This window comes from Microtus oregoni, unplaced genomic scaffold (assembly GCF_018167655.1).
Source record: "Microtus oregoni isolate MIOR12 unplaced genomic scaffold, Mior012 000016F_ref0000370, whole genome shotgun sequence".
NCBI lineage: Eukaryota > Metazoa > Chordata > Mammalia > Rodentia > Cricetidae > Microtus > Microtus oregoni.
This window is the reverse complement of record NW_024543075.1, coordinates 26,042,752-26,058,002: the sequence shown is the minus strand read 5'-3', so window position 1 is coordinate 26,058,002 and position 15,251 is coordinate 26,042,752. Positions and strand designations below refer to the sequence as shown.

Genomic DNA, 15,251 nt, shown 5'->3' with positions numbered 1-15,251 from the left:
TTTTCATCTAACTTCCCATTTTTTCTTTTTAAAATTTTTTTGACAATTTCTTCTTGCATAAGGGACTTTGTGTTCATGTCCCCCACCTCATTCCTTCCTCATATTCCTTCTCCCACCCTCGTCGACCCTTTCTCTATTCTAGATGGTCCTGCTTCTACTTTGAAGTCTCACCTTTTGTTTTGTGGACAGGGTTTCTCTGTGTAGTCCTGGCTGTCCTGGAACCAACTCTGTAGACCAGGCTGGACTCAAACTCATAGAGATCTGCCTGTCTCTGTCTCCCAAGTACTGGGATTAAAGGTGTGCACCTCACTTTTGTGTGTGTGTAGCCTTATGCAAGTGGTTATGGTGACGGCAAATGTCTTGCCATGTCCAGAAGACCACATCCTGTAGTGCTCCTCCCCATCCTCGGGCTCTGACAGTCTTCCCACCCCCTCTTCCAAGATGTTTTCTGGCCTGGGAACGGGTGATATAGATGTCCCATTTAGGGCTGGGAACTCCACATACTTTTATTCCCCACAGTTTGATAAGTTATTAGACTTTGCTTTGACCATTGCCCACTCCTGAAAGAGGCTTCTCTGACTTCAAGTTGCAGCGGAGTGTTAGGAACAAACATTAATATGCAGGAAGCCCTTGAGCTATGCTTACATTAACAAAGCACCAGTAGTAAGATTTCCCGGGAGGATCTGTGTCCTCCCTAGCTATAGGCTTTTGCCCAGTCTCTACTACCAGGCATATGTTCCCTCTTGGGGAGCAGACTCCAGTTCCAATCAGGAAGTGGTTGGTTGCCCTGGTTCTATGATGTCACTGTTGTGCCTGTGGGCATATCTTGGCTGGCAGGTTGGTATTATTGAACATGAGTTCCTAAGCTGAGTTAGATCACTGATAACCTTTTCTCCCCAGCAACTTTCATGGCACTGGACATGCTGGTTAACCGGTACAACACTGCCAGCTCAGTCCCTGCTTGATTTCATGGTGTCCTGGAGCCAAAGTGAGTGCTCTCTTCACCCACAGGATCTTACCATTTAGTTCCAGTGGCCAATCAAGAGCACTGGCGATAGCCTGTGTTGTTTTGGGAGATCTCTGGCTAACAACTCCCAACCTTCGGCGCTGGGATTTGGATTTTAAAATCTATGACTTCTATTTTTTGTGGGTGAGACGATTTACAGAGGGTGTGCCAGTCATCACATTCCGTGCACTGAGCTCCTGCTTATGTCTACACCACATAACTACCACCTGGATTCAGATGAGAACATGTCAGGCACCCAGCAGGCTCCTCCAGGCCCCTCTCCCCACTACAGAACCTCTCCTCTGACATCAATATTCACAGGAAAATTTGCTTAGCCTCAAATTTTCTGTTACTCAAAAACACAGCAGCAAATCCTTTTTGTGTGATTTCTTCTGCTGAACCTTCTGCCTGGGAGGTTCAGCTTTACCATCAGAGAACATTAGATGACTCTCTATTGCTGTGACATTTCTTCTGAGTATCTCACAGTTTGTATACCCATCAACTCATTGATGGGCACTTGGGTTGTATTCTGTTGGGGCCCTTGTAAGAAATGCTGGTACTTTGCCTGCTGTCGGCACTCTTCTGGCTGTGGATTTTTATTGGCACCTATGAAACTGCTGATTAAGGGGATGTTAACTTGACAGAATAGTCTTTACATGCCAAGCACTTGTGCCTGGAAGGGAATCAGAGATGACCCGTGACAAAACAAAAATTTGGTTAGAACATTCCAGAACAACTACCTGTTTCTGCCACCCTCACTTACTGTGTATATTGAGTCTCCTGTGGATCCTTTTGTTCGGCACCTAGGGTAACCTCGAACTTGTGATCCACCCTTCTTAGCCTTCCAAGTACAAGGATTCTAGACATGCACTTTTAATACCAGCTTGTGTAATGCATTTCCATAGGGTTCCTTTAGAAAGAATATTCAGCCTAGGGGCTGGGGAGATGGCTCAGTCAGGGAAGTACTCGATGTAGAAACATGAGTTTGGTCTCTGGCACTCACATAAAATTCATGCAGGGCAGTGTGAGCCTATAAACCCAGCACTGGAGAGGTAGAGATAAGAGGATCCCGGGCATGGGGGTTGCTAGCCAGCCAATCCAGCTGAATCAGTGAGTCCCGGATAGGTAAGTGATCTTGTCTCAAAAACTGAGGTAGTGAGCAATTGAGGGAGACTCAGAATATTGACCCCTGGCCTCCACATATGTGAGTCCACACCTGAAAATCACATATGTACTTATACACATGCCCACATGAACATGTATGTACACCACACATGATTGAATAAATAGAAGGAAAATAATGTTCATGCAACTGAATAGCAACCCACACACCCTTGTTGTGGGACATCGAGGGGAATGAAAATTCACGTGTCCTCCTTTCATTTCGTCTTTGTTACGTTCTCTTTCTCTTTTTTAAACAGAGCGAGAGCCGGAGTGATGACTGAGCAGAGGCCCGGGCTGTAATTTTGTGGGTAATGCCTGTGATTTTGCACAAGGCAGGCACACGGAAGGGGTAGACTACAGAGACTTCACAGCAATGAGTGCAAAGTGGGAGCCACTTGTTCTAAAAGGAGACCAGGACCTTTTATATTTAGAGAAGTGGTATGTGTGTGTGTGTGTGTGTGTGTGTGTGTGTGATCTAGCTTCTACCTCCCTTCCACCTTCCCGTTGCGGGAATTATCATGGGCGGCATCTTTGTACCACCCTTGTCCCCTCCGAGATGTTAACTTGGCACCCAGCAATTTCAAATTGATAGGAAATGTGCCCACCATGTTTTCTTTGTGACTTCCTTCTTGTTTCTCAAACCTAGAGGATCCTTACAGTTCGAATGGTTCACCAGGTTCCTCAGTGACCAGGTGCCCAATGGTTGTTGTCTTTTCTGCTGTGGTAAAATGGCCTGACCAGAGCACCTTAAGGGAGAAAGGGCTTGTTCTGGCTCACAGTTCAAGCGCACAGTGAACCAAGGCACGGAAATCAGGGTGGCAGGAGCAGGTGACTTTGCCCCCTAGGTGGGAGGCAGAGAGCAACAGATGCATGCTGCAGCCTACTTTCTCCTTTTATATGGAGTCCAGGATCTCCTGCCCGGGAGTGCTCTTATCCACAGTGGGGAGGTCTCATGCTTGCTTCAGTTAACATAAGATACTCGCCCACAAGTTCGCCCAGAGGGCTCCTACCCAGGCCATTCGGGGTTTCAAGTAGACAACTGAGATTGACCATTGCGGGAATCATTTCCCAGTTGCTGGATGCTTGGACTACCCTTGGGCTCTCTGCCATTATGAACGTCCATTTGCTCCAGCATATGGAAGCTGCACCTTTTATTAGAGGAATCTTTGTTGCCCTAGTGGGAAACGTGTGAGACTTTGTTCCTGTTGTGGATAAGGATACACATACAGAGGCCAGACCACCCACAGTATGAGCTCATACAAATCACCTCAGCTGTCTGTGTCCTCAGTTTCTCTGTCTGTGAAATCAGAGAAGAAAACAGCCCTTAACCTCACAAGACATGTCAAGTCTTCAATAAGAACCATAGAAATGTTTATTTTTGTTTTTGTTTTTTTCGAGACAGGGTTTCTTTGTGTAACCACTCTGACTGTCCTGGAACTCACTTTGTCGACCAGGCTGGCCTCAAACTCACAGAGATCTGTCTGTCTCTGCCTGCTGAGTGCTGGGATTAAAGGTGTGCACCACCACCGGCCATCTAGAAATGTTTATTTTTATTATTTATACTGGAAAATGGGCTTTGAAGAAGTAAAATAAAAACGAACTTTGGGCCAGCTGCAGCACTGGGGAGCAGGCCCCTCATTCATCTGGACAGCACAGTGGAGCTGGCGCTGCTGATGGGGCATGGATGAGCTGGATCTGGCCCTGTTCCACATCTGCCATATGACAGTGTGGCCAGGCGGGGTGGGGAATGCCGTTCTCCCTCTATACCTGAGGTGGGGGGGAGGAGAACTGGCCCAAGGTCCTAAGAGTGGGAGAGCTGTCCCTGCCCCTCAGCAGCTGCATCTCTTGGGAGAGTGGTCCTTGCACCTCACCTGGGCCACATTAGCTGGCCCCGATGGTGTGGGTATGGGAGAGCCGACCCTGAGGGTGTGAAAGCAGAACTGGCCCCGCCCCTTGCTAATGACTTAAAGGGGTGAACTAACTTGGGCAGCGCTGGAGAGAACCAGGGAGAGTTGGCTGGGTACCAACCCTGCAACTACCCTGGCCCAGTTTCAGGGTTATGAGTTGGCCCACCCTAACATCCACCCCATCTGTGATCTTCTGGAGCACATGAAGGAGCCCACCCTGCAGACCCAAAGCCGCAGGATCTCCATGATTCAAGGCAATAGCAGGATGACCAAGAGGCGTTCCAGCAAGGGCTGAGAATGGATAGTGTAGCAGAAGCCAGAGGCCTCAAACCCCACCAATGACTTTGCAATGAATACTTGCAAGTAAAGCTATATGGGCAAAAGGGTTTACAGTGTGAGACTCACTGTCCCACACTACAGCTTCCATGATGAGACTGATTTTTTCCTTTTTTTTTCTCTTAAATTTTATTTTGTTTTATTTCGGCAGAGGAGGCTGAAGGACAGAGGATGGGCACAAAAGGCCAGGAAAATTAATGGGACTGAGATGCATGATGTGAAAAAACAAAGAAAAAATAAAAAGAAAGCTAAAAAAATAAACACTGGGGATAGGAAAATGGCTCAGTTGGTAGAGCAATTGCCCAGCCAGCACCAAACCCCTGGGTGATCCCAGCTCTCAGTAGGTTGAGGCTGAGGATCAGGAGTTCAAGGCCATCCTCAGCTACTAACTAACTTCCAGGTCAGCCTGGGCTTTAAGAGACCTTGTTTTTTTTTGTTTTTTTGTTTTTTTTTTTGTTTTTTTTTGCTTTGTTTTTAATTATTTAAAAAATTTTAAATAAACATTGTTAACTTTCTTATAAAAATTGCCGAGTGAAGAGAGTGGCCCTGTCCCTTCTGTGACCTCAGGCTCTAGCACTCCTGAGGACTATTGTGCTCCCTGAGAAACACTCACAGAGACAGCGTCTTCCTGCTGTGTGAGCATAGGCACTTGAGTTTCCTGGATGTTGTTCTGCCCAGCCCTACAGATCACAAGCTCCTGGAGGGCTTTGCCCTACGATTGAATGCTAACCCATTAGACCCATTTCAAAGGCACTGTTTCCACACCTGACCCCCATCTGTGAGTGAAAACACACCTTTGGCAAACTTGCCAGATCCAAGGGGCTCACAAAGGATTGCAGTGGGTGGGGAGCTGAGTCCCAGGTTCAGCCTCTGGAGATCCCTTGGAAAGGCTGGGATCTGTATTTTGCCTCTGGTGATCTTTTAGAGAACACTGTGAATGGGCGTGGCCTGTGGTTCCCACATCCCCCTCCTTTGAACCCGAGGCTTCCTCCATCTCCATCCCATTCTCTGGGCTGTGGCCTGAGTTCTCAGCTGCAGCTCTGGAACTGGAAAGGATGGGAACCTCATTGGTATGCAGGGCTTTCTTGTCACTTTGCCACTAACAGGAGCCGAAGAAGGGCTGGCACATCTCTTTGGGATTTTCCATTCCTCCTGGCCCTTCCGGAGTTGGCTGGACACCAGCTTGCCAAGGGGGACAAGGACAACACAGGGGCACTGAGACATCTGCCTATTGACATCTCGAAAGTGGAAAGTGGGTCCTTCCAGAAGCTCTGATAAATTCTTCCTTCTCTAATTCCTATTCCCTCCTCCCCCAGCCTCCTTTTACAGCACACACCTTTACAGGGCTGTATTCTGCGAAGACTTGCAGGACTAAGCGCCCTTTGGATAGATTGATTGGCTGGTTGAGGCAAGGTCTCACTGCTTTGGGCCTTAAGCAACCCTCCCCACCTTACCTTCCCCAGTAGCTGACACGTAGGCATCTGCCACTGCATCCAAGAATTGTTTAATTTCTAGCAGAGTGGTCCTTGCTCACAGATACGTAAGGTAAAACACAGGCTTCAGGGGACATCCTCAGCCTGGCGCCACACTCCTGTATCCCAGCAGCACTCAGGGCTTCTCAGGTGGGGCCTGGGCAGCCCCAGTAGGCTCATGTGGTGGTAAGATTTTAAGTATTATCTCCTCATGGATGTATGACAAGTGAGAATTAGCTCAAGAAACCAACACACTTTTCCAGTTCTTTATTATAGCTTTGTGATTCTAAGTAGAATATGTACTGTCATTGTTTCTTTTTACCTCTGGAGATGGGTGGTGATATAATACATGAACTACAGAATGACCATCCTGTAGCCGCCACCCAGCGTTGGGCACTGTCAACACCCTTCTTTCCTCTCTCTTCTCTCTCTCTCTCTCTCTCTCTCTCTCTCTCCAAGGTTTTGCTATATAGTCCAGGCTAGCCTTGAACTTGTGATCTTTCTGCTTCCACCTCCTGTGTGATGGGATTATCGGTGAACCGTGTCTGGCTCCAAGTCAACATCTTTGAGTTTCGTCCTTGGTCAGTGAAGCCACATGCCCAACTCTTGCGGTACTCTTGTTGTTTCCCCTCCGAGTTCCTCACTTGAGTGTGCTGCCCTCAACACCAAGGTCTGTTGCAAATCCAGGACTGCACTCTGGATTGTTCGGAGCCTACCATGTAGCTACCCTGTAGTGCCATTAGACTAATAACGTGAGCTGGAGCAGAGACTTATGGTTCATTTGTGCTCTTTGCTGTAGAATCTCTCATGGCTCAGAGATCATAGCTTCCCTTCCCACCTGTTCTGTCATGAAGTTGGGGGCTTGGAATGGACCCTAAACCTGGCGATGCTCCAGAGGAAGACCTTTCCTAACACCCAATCAGTCACAATTTGTACAGCCTAGGCTTTCATGTACCAGAGGATGTGGGAGTGGAGAGGGCCACTGAGAAAAACGTAGAGAATCCCTGGCTTTGAAGGACCAATGTCACTGTCAACAATCCCTGGCTTTGAAGGACCAATGTCACTGTCAACAGGCTCCAGACTCCTAGACGCGTGCCGCATCTTCACGCTACTTCCTGTATAGCCAACAAGAGGTACATCTGTGCATGTAGTAACGCTTTATTTAATTAACTGTGTGTCTGTGTGTATGGAATGTGTGAAGTTTGGAGAACAACTTTTCAGTTGGTTCTGTCCTTCCACCTTGTGGGTCCTGGGTGCAGAACTTGGGTTATCAGGCTTGGAGGCAAATGCCTTCTTTGCCCGCCGAACCATCTCACTGGCCCTGTCTATATATTTATTTTATTATTTTATTTTACTTTTTTTTTTTTGCTTGTAGGCTCCCAATATTTAAAAATATTCTGTCCAGTGTTAATACAGGCTGAGAATCACTTGTGGTAGCTCATACCTTTAACCCCAGCCCTTGAGAGACAGAGGCAGGCAGGTCTCTGATTTGAAAGCTGACTTGGACTATATGGCAAGTTTCAGACCAGCCAGGGTTACATAGCAAGACCCCGTCTCAAAGAGAGAGAGAGAAATGGGGGGAGACAGAGGTGTCCAATTTGGATTTTAGAATGCTTGCCTTTGAAATCTTGGGCTAAGACTCAAGTACAAAAACAAGACTCATTTAGGCTCCATGTTCACTCATACCTATAGTATGAACATCATTTTATAACATTTTAAAAAATGATTCTGTGCATGCCACGGAGCTAAGACGTGTGGAATTTTTCATTTGTGGCATCAGGTCAGTGTTCAGGAAGTGTCTGGTTTGTTCTAGATTTCAGATTTTGATTTAGGCATGCCCACTTGTGTAGTTAGTATTAATAGTCCAAAAACCCAGATCACCACAGGCACTGAAATAGAAGAGTGGATTATGGGGACCCTTGACTCCGGATTACCTTTCAGTCTGGCACCTGGGGAGATTTCTGCCTAGTTGGAGGAGGGGATGATCTAATGGAATCTGCCTCAGTAAATCCCCTGGAAGGAGCTTAAGAGCTGGGTTGATTGCAGAATGACTCTGAGCTCTAGGAAGGCATTCGTACCACCGCCATTAAGAAATGACCCTCACCTCATACTCGTGTCTGGTGGGTGTGTGCCCTAAGTTTCTGGGTGCACTGGGGGTGGTGGAAACCTCTGTGCTATACAGTAACAGTCCAAACCACCAGTTCCGGTTAGAACCGTGATGCACTTCATAAGCCAGGGCACCTGAGCACTTGAGAATAATCTTTCAGGCATGGAAGCTACTAGAGGCGAAGACCTTTAGCCACGGAAGGCCAGAGGGGAGACGACTCAGTAGTAAGCTGCTTATAGTGCTGGCGTGAGGACCCGGGTTCAATCCCCAGAACCCGTGTAATAAACTGTAGGCCACAGTGGGATTATTCTTGTAGTCCCAGAGGATCCTCAGGGCTTTCCAGGCAGGTAGCCACCTTTGCCTTCCCCACGAGCTCCAGGCCAATGAGGCACCCGGTCTTACAAAAGCAAGGTGGTGGTATCTGAGAGCAACACCTGAGGTCATCCTCTAGTCTCCAAGGCACAGTGCACAGATGTGTGCCCTAAGGCACACACAAATTGGAGGTCTTTGCAGTGGGTTATAGTTCAGTGATGGAGTGCTTATCTAAGTATGCATGAAGCAAGCACTGGGTTCCATTTCCATCACCACCAAACAATATTAATAATACAGTAATAATAATACATTTTAAAAAGAGAGTTCTTTTTCCTCCCCAGGGGCTGGGTTTCCATATTTGTTTGGGGACAGCATCTTAGCTCTTGGGATTAATTTCTCCTACACAGAGTGCTATGCCCTGGGTCCAGCTAACTCCCCTTTAATGAAATGGTGCCAGGTAACGGACTGGGCTCTCTCCGTTACCATCTGTAGGAAGCCTCCTTTAGCACTCTAGCCCACAATGCTCGCCATTAATCTTTTTTTTTTTTTCTCTGAACTCGGAGCTGTCATGAACTGAGGGGGAAGGGTAGCTTCAAGCCTTCAGGTGACATCCTGGAACACAATGGACCTGTGTTCCTCCCAGGGCCTGAGGGGTCAGAACTGTGGCAGGGACGCAGAGGGGTTTGTAGTGAATGACCCTGTCCAAACATCGGTGTTTCCAGTTTCCAAACGGCAGTATAAACTGACCCTGACTCTCTCTCCTCTCTCCGCAGTGAGATGTAAAATGGAGGACCAGGAAGTGGCTGCTGCCTCAGTGCCACCATCTTAACTAACATCAGCCACTCCACACCCAGCCTGCACATTGCCTAAGACGAGTCCCTTCAGAAGCCTTAGGACGGTGGATTCACAATCCTTTGCACACAGGCCGGGTTTGTGTCAGACAAGCTTAGGAAAGCGTCCCTTGCTTTCTGCTTTACCCCAAATACTGTTTTTTTTTTTTTCTCCCCATATACTTCTCCATGGTGTCTGGTGTGCCATTCTGAGCCACTGCAGTTGAAACATCTAGTGATGGCCTCCGTCACCAGTTTGCCCACTTCTGCTAAGATCTGTATTTTAATTTATCTCAAATCTCTGTTAGCTGTTTTGGTTTTGTTGTTGGCCTAACAAATGAGGCGAGGCTCGAGAACTGAGCTGTGTTTCTAGCTCAAGAAGAGGCAGCCAATGCAAAGGATTTCCATTGTCCAAGCCCCAAAGGGGTCACAGCAGTGCCTTTTAACTAACGGGCCTCGTCTGTTCCATGGTCATGCTCCCCAGGATTCTCTCATTCGGAAGGCCCCAGACACAGCTGATGGCCTCCTTGGTAGTAGTGTTTGACAAGCTTCCACGCGTCTTAGGTAAATAGTAAAGCCTTTATTTTCTTGTTAAGAACAGCATTTTGAAAATAAAACCTATCTGCCCATGCTTAACAACCTTTTCAGTCTGTGATATTTATATGTACATACTGATTGTCTTGATATTTCCCGAACAATTTTGTTTATAAGTATGCAAGTCAGCCAAGGTGGGGGAAGAGTGAGGGTACATTATAAAATACACATTAATACATTTAATAAATATATATTATCTATCAAAAAATGAGCCATAGCTCTTTATGAATAAAAAGCACCTGCCAGGGGCTCTCGTCGGCTCACATGGTTGCTACATCCTTGGATGTGTGAACGCCAGCGCCCCCTTCTACTTTCCAATTTGGCAAACCCAAGAGACAACCCTTCTCACCCTGTCTGCATTTGTCTGCTGGCCTGACCTCATCTGTGTGGGGGTGGGGTAGACAACAACCAGATCTTAACCTCGGAGACAGCCTCCCCCCTCTGCCACTGTGCCTCGGCAACGGACTCCAGTTAGGAGGGGACAGATGAGCTGCCATAGTCCCAGCGTGGTGTCGCTACCAGGGCATGCTAGGTTGTGCTTACAGCTTGGGGTTATTCACAGAGGACTTTCTAGACCATTTCCCGCATCAACTCTTAAACAGGTGCTGTGGATTCTGTACTCCAGCCTCTGTTGGAAGCCGGCTGCAGTCTCTGGGTGGAGTTGCCTCGCAATCCTCTTCAGGTGAGCTCGGAACTCATTAGAAAAATAGCAGATGGCGCCCTTCCTCCTTTGCTCCCACCTCCACCCCTAGTGTCTAAGAACATCCAGCCCACCCTGAACTTTAAATTAGCCAAGATAAAACAAAGCCCAGAAGCGCAATCACCTATCAGTATGGGAAAAAAAAAAACAAAAACAAAAAAAACAAACAAACAAACAAAAAAAAAGCAAAACTGTAAGGCCTCACTAAGCGAGGCGTCCTGTGGCTCAGAATGGCTCTGTTTGTACAGTGCAGAAATGTTGCTGCTTTCTGCACAGCCATTTGCACGGTGCTCACCTTATACGCGGAAAACCAAGAGCTTACAGAGAAAATCATCAATCATGTCAGCGTCTCCCTTCTGCAAGGGGGGCTTTTGCAGACCAAGTCACTGGTGACATCAGAAAGCTCCAAAGGACTCCAGAGAGCGGGGGTGGGCAGCCATTTCCTGGCACAAGAACGCGGAGTGCTGGCGTTTGTCACCGGACTGGCCCAAGGTGCTCATAGATCTCTTTGCAGAAGGCTGGGTAGTGCATGCAAGAGCCCCAGTCCCACGCAGCCCTAGCTTTCTTTCCCTCCAAACCCTCCTAGAGCTTCGAAGTTCTCAGCCCACCACATGATGGTGGACTGGCTGGAATTCTCGGGAAGCAAGCACATGCTCTGAGTGGGAGCAGGGCATCCCAGAAGACTGGGAAGGGGAGGCCTTTGGGCGTCATGCTCTCTGGTTCCCATGCGTGGTGATGCGCTAGCTGGAAGGAAAACTCGCAGGAGAGCCAAGCACTAGGCAGACTGGCCTCATCCCCCTAAGGCTCTGCAAAGGCAGGGTAGGGGAGGGAGGGGATACAGCAGAGACTGGGGTCTTGAGAAAAATCAGATTTATTAAAACACTCAGCTCAGATGTTCTGGCTTAAGAAGAGGTCAGTCCCCACCCCACCCCCAAATACTAACCTTTTCAATTTTGCTTTCATTAAAGGTTAAAGGCTTGTGGGTAATTTTTATAGAAAAAGCAGTGTAGTGATTGGAGTGTATGCAGAGGCCCTACCCTTGTTTATACGGTCCATATGGTCAGGTTCAAACTCTTAGCATGGAAAGGTTGCCAGAGATTATCCTGGCCAAACAGTGCAGAGAACACAGGGCTTTTAATGGCAGGGGTGCTGGAGATGCCGAGCGACAAAGGAATGACTTGCTCAGGACAGATGGAAGCCATGACAAATGACGGCCGTGAAGAGGGCCACTTTCATAGAACCATCGGAAAACCAAGATTAAAATGTTCTGCAAAACCCCGAAAGCAGCAGGAAACCTTCATGGAACTCAGTCTATCCTAGACTTCTAGCCACATCAAGGGGAGAGACCCCAGAAGTCACTGGCTGCTGGACATGAGGATGACAGCTCTCCATCCTAGCGGTCACCCACGGGGAGCCCAGCCACAGGACATTGTGAAAAGGCTGCTATGGTGCCTGCCTCCCAGCCCGGCTCCTCTAAAGCCAAAGCCAAGCCAGTGGCCCTGTCTGAGCTTCTGAAATGAACAGGGGAATGACGTTGGAAAAGGGGCATGGAGGACCAGCAAGTGCAGCAAGAGGAAGAAGGGACACTTCTGTCACTCTGTGAGGGAGGGAGGCGGGGCGGGTGGGGCGCTAGGCAGAGCAAGCAGCGCGTAGACGGAACAGTGGTTGGTCACCACTGTCTAAACGCGGTGGTCACTTCAAGGCCCGGAGTACCTTCTCTTTGGTTCCTCCACTCCCACTGGCTACACAGCTGCCTGACCGTCCGGTTGGGCCTTACTTTGGAATCACAGCCACAACTTCCTAAAGTCCTCTGAACTGCATAGGCCACCAAGCAAGCAAGCCGGGAAGAAGAAGGGTCCGTGAGTTAACCTCAAGGGCATAGCTGTCTCCAAAAGACAGCACTCGGGGAGGGTGTGACAGGTTGGCTCAAACCCCTCGTCTAAGCCAACATCAGCCTGGTACACCAGCTGCGGATTCTTTTCTGCCCTGCCCACGCTGCATGAAACAGTTTTCCAGCCATGCCTCTCTGGGTGAGCCTAAGACTATTGGCAGTTAGCTCTGATTTAGTTTGCAGGACGATTCCGTGTTGTGTGTGTGTGTGTGGCAGGATAGGGGAGGGCAGTCACTGTTAGCTTTCCAGTTCATCCGTATGTCACATTTACACGAAATCCCCTCGGTGGAAATTCTCAGATTTCCTGGCTTCCAGGTGGCCTGTCTCGGCCATGGTTATTGATTGCGCCCTCAAGAAAGACACAGCCAGGGAATAAAATCAGTAAGAGAGATCTTAAGGTCTTTCACCAATGGTGTCTTCCTGTGTGAGATGGCGGAGCGGTTGGGATCTGGAATAACATAAGGACAGCGCTAAGAACTCTGCAGAGTCAACGTCAGAAACTGATGCAACCGTCTCCCTCGCGTTTTCACCTGTGGGGACCTGGGGGGCGGAGTCATCCCCAGAAACGTGCCCGAGGTTCATGCCACCCACCCTCAGGGATATACTCCGCACTCAGAAACTCAGTGCTTTGGGAAGTGACGAGGAGGGGACTTGTCTCGGGCATGCTAGACAAGGGTGCTACCTTGTGCTTCACCCTGAGCCCCTACGGTAGCCACCTTCTCTGCGCTGGCCTTGGAGGAACCAGAGGACTTTAGAATGATGGACAGGCTGTGTTGATTACAGCACACGGGCTGGCCCCTCTGGGGACCATTGGTCACAGTAAAGTCATGCTTTTCTTGGCCCCGGGACAAAGAAGCAGCCCAGGAGGTGGTAGGGGGAGTTAAGAATACACATCTGCGTTCCCTTTTGTCTTAGAGCCTGTTCAAATCAAAGGGAACCGAACTAGAGCCTAAAAGCCTTCATAGGTCAGAGAAACCAAAATTCCCTCCCTCTAGGGATCAAAGACCATCTCTGATAGCCTATTAAAAAAGAAAGAAAATAAATAAATAAAAGCTTGGGTTAAATTATGGAATTGGCACAAAATAAAGAATGGAAATCATGTATACGTGAACCGGCCCATGCATTGCTTCTGAGAAGCACAGAGCTATGTCTGCAGAGAAGATGTGGGAATGAACGCCTCTTTGGGTTTTGCTGGGATGAAACAGTCATTCCAGAAGAGGCCAAAAGCAAAAGGTGACACTTTCTGCTGCGGGTCTGTTTGGCGACAGATACAGCTGCTCTGGTTGAGACTGAAGGAAACAATTCCAATTTCCTAGGCTGTCTCTTAGGGAGTTGAGGTGTGGGGGGCTGGTACCTAGCTGGAGATACTGGATGAAGTAGGGACTAGGGGGCTTAAGCTAAGGTGGATGTCAGGAAAGACGAGAGCATCCTCATAGGAAGCTCTTCCTTAGAGTCACCTTCCTGGGAGAGGGGCGGGGCACTGTGCTCAAGCAAGAAATCCACCAGGTAGAGCCCCAAGCAGTAGGTAGACACCTACAGATGGCTTTCTGAGCGTGGGTGTGTGTTTTCCTTATAATTAGAGAGGTGGTAGAGAGGGCCAGACAAAGATGGAAGGCGTGCATGCAGGGAGCTGCAGTGGGCAGCCCAGAGAAGCAGCCTCCAGGTATACCCAGCTGAAGCTGCCCCCCATCGGACACTCTTAGGCCTCCTCCCACATCAGACATCAGATTTTGATACTTACGGTCCCGCCATTGAGTACAACAGCCATCTCGGTCGGCTGGTACACATTGCTTCTGAATGGCGCGCTGGGTCGACTTCCCAGGTTGCAGGGTTTCTTTCCCAGGCTGTCGCTGGATCTTTTCCCCAAGCTTCCATTGGAAAAGCCCGATGCTGACCGAAGAGCTGAGGAAGGGGATTCCAGGATGACAACACCACAGAGAGCAGGGGAAAAAAGGGGGGGGGGGGGTAGGGATAGAGGGATAAGGGGCGGAGTGGGGAGGAACAGAGAGGGAGAAAAGTGGGGAAAGAGAGAATTTTTTTTCAACAACCAGCTCCTCCCCTCTGGGTACCTCTATCCACCCTCCACAGTGGCCCCTCCCCCTTGTCACAAGCCTGATTCAAAACAAAAGTCACAAAGGGACTTTGTTCTCTAGCCTCTAGGAGACTGAGCCAGCATCAGGGAGGGTTGGGAACTTTGTGGAGTCCTGCTCTCCCCAAACAGCTACAGCCAGGCTGGGTGGCTGTCACCTCTGGTCTCCTTTGTATGTTTGCACAGGTCTGTATGTACCATATCAGTCAAAAGCAGTCTTTATTTCTGGATGCTGCAGAGCTGGGGACTGCTAAAAACATACAGGACAGTGATTGCCATCACTGGAAAATGACTCTCAAATGACCCTCAAATAGGAATAAAAGATCCGAAGCAATGATGGTAAAAAGAGTTAGTACTCTATCCCCAAAGTAGGTACAGATGTTTCTGAGTTATTGTCCCTTTTAAAGACAGCATCTGAGGTAGCCCAGGCTGGCCTCGGACTTAGTCTTAAGTCAAGGATGTTCTTGAACTCCTGATCCTCCCGATGCCACATGCCAAGTACTGGAGTTCATGTCCAGCTAGTTAGTGTACTGTGTGTGTGTGTTTGTGTGTGAGCAGGTATCATGAGGCCACAGAAGGTGTTGGAGGTTATGAGCACCCGATGTGGGCACTGGTAAGTGGGCTCAGATCCCCTTAACTACGCTCCACCTTGTTTTTTGAGACAGTGTCTCAACTGCCTAGGCTGCCTGGGCAGGAAGTCCCAGGGATCCACCTGTCCCCACCTTCCCAGCTCAGGGACGACAGGCACGCCTCATTCACTGGTGCCAGGGATAAAGCCCAAGTCATCATGCTCGTACAGCAAGCGCTTTATCAACTACACCCTCTCCGCAGCCCCAGCACTTC

The 15,251-nt window shown here is 48.8% G+C and overlaps 2 protein-coding genes across 6 annotated transcripts in view; one reads left to right on the top strand and one right to left on the bottom strand.

Moving 5' to 3' along the window:
• Iqck (IQ motif containing K) overlaps positions 1 to 9,707 on the top strand; it is a 118,698-nt gene extending 108,991 nt beyond the window's left edge. Inside the window, exon 9 of the mRNA XM_041666849.1 lies at positions 9,078 to 9,707. Within this exon, the coding sequence (XP_041522783.1) occupies positions 9,078 to 9,133 (56 nt within the window). The 3' untranslated portion in view covers positions 9,134 to 9,707. The remainder of the gene's footprint in view (positions 1 to 9,077) is intronic.
• Positions 1 to 15,251, bottom strand: part of Gprc5b (G protein-coupled receptor class C group 5 member B) — a 35,261-nt gene that overhangs the window by 1,919 nt on the left and 18,091 nt on the right. For 2 of the 5 annotated variants that reach the window (XM_041666845.1, XM_041666843.1), the window contains exons 3-4: positions 14,061 to 14,221; positions 9,991 to 10,871 (exon numbers count right to left, since the gene is read on the bottom strand). In XM_041666845.1, coding sequence (XP_041522779.1) covers positions 10,824 to 10,871; positions 14,061 to 14,221 — 209 coding nt within the window. In that variant the 3' untranslated portion in view covers positions 9,991 to 10,823. Of the gene's footprint in view, positions 1 to 9,990; positions 10,872 to 11,281; positions 12,768 to 14,060; positions 14,222 to 15,251 lie in introns of those variants that run through there. The other 3 variants (XR_005975785.1, XR_005975786.1, XM_041666846.1) reach the window with 2 other exon arrangements.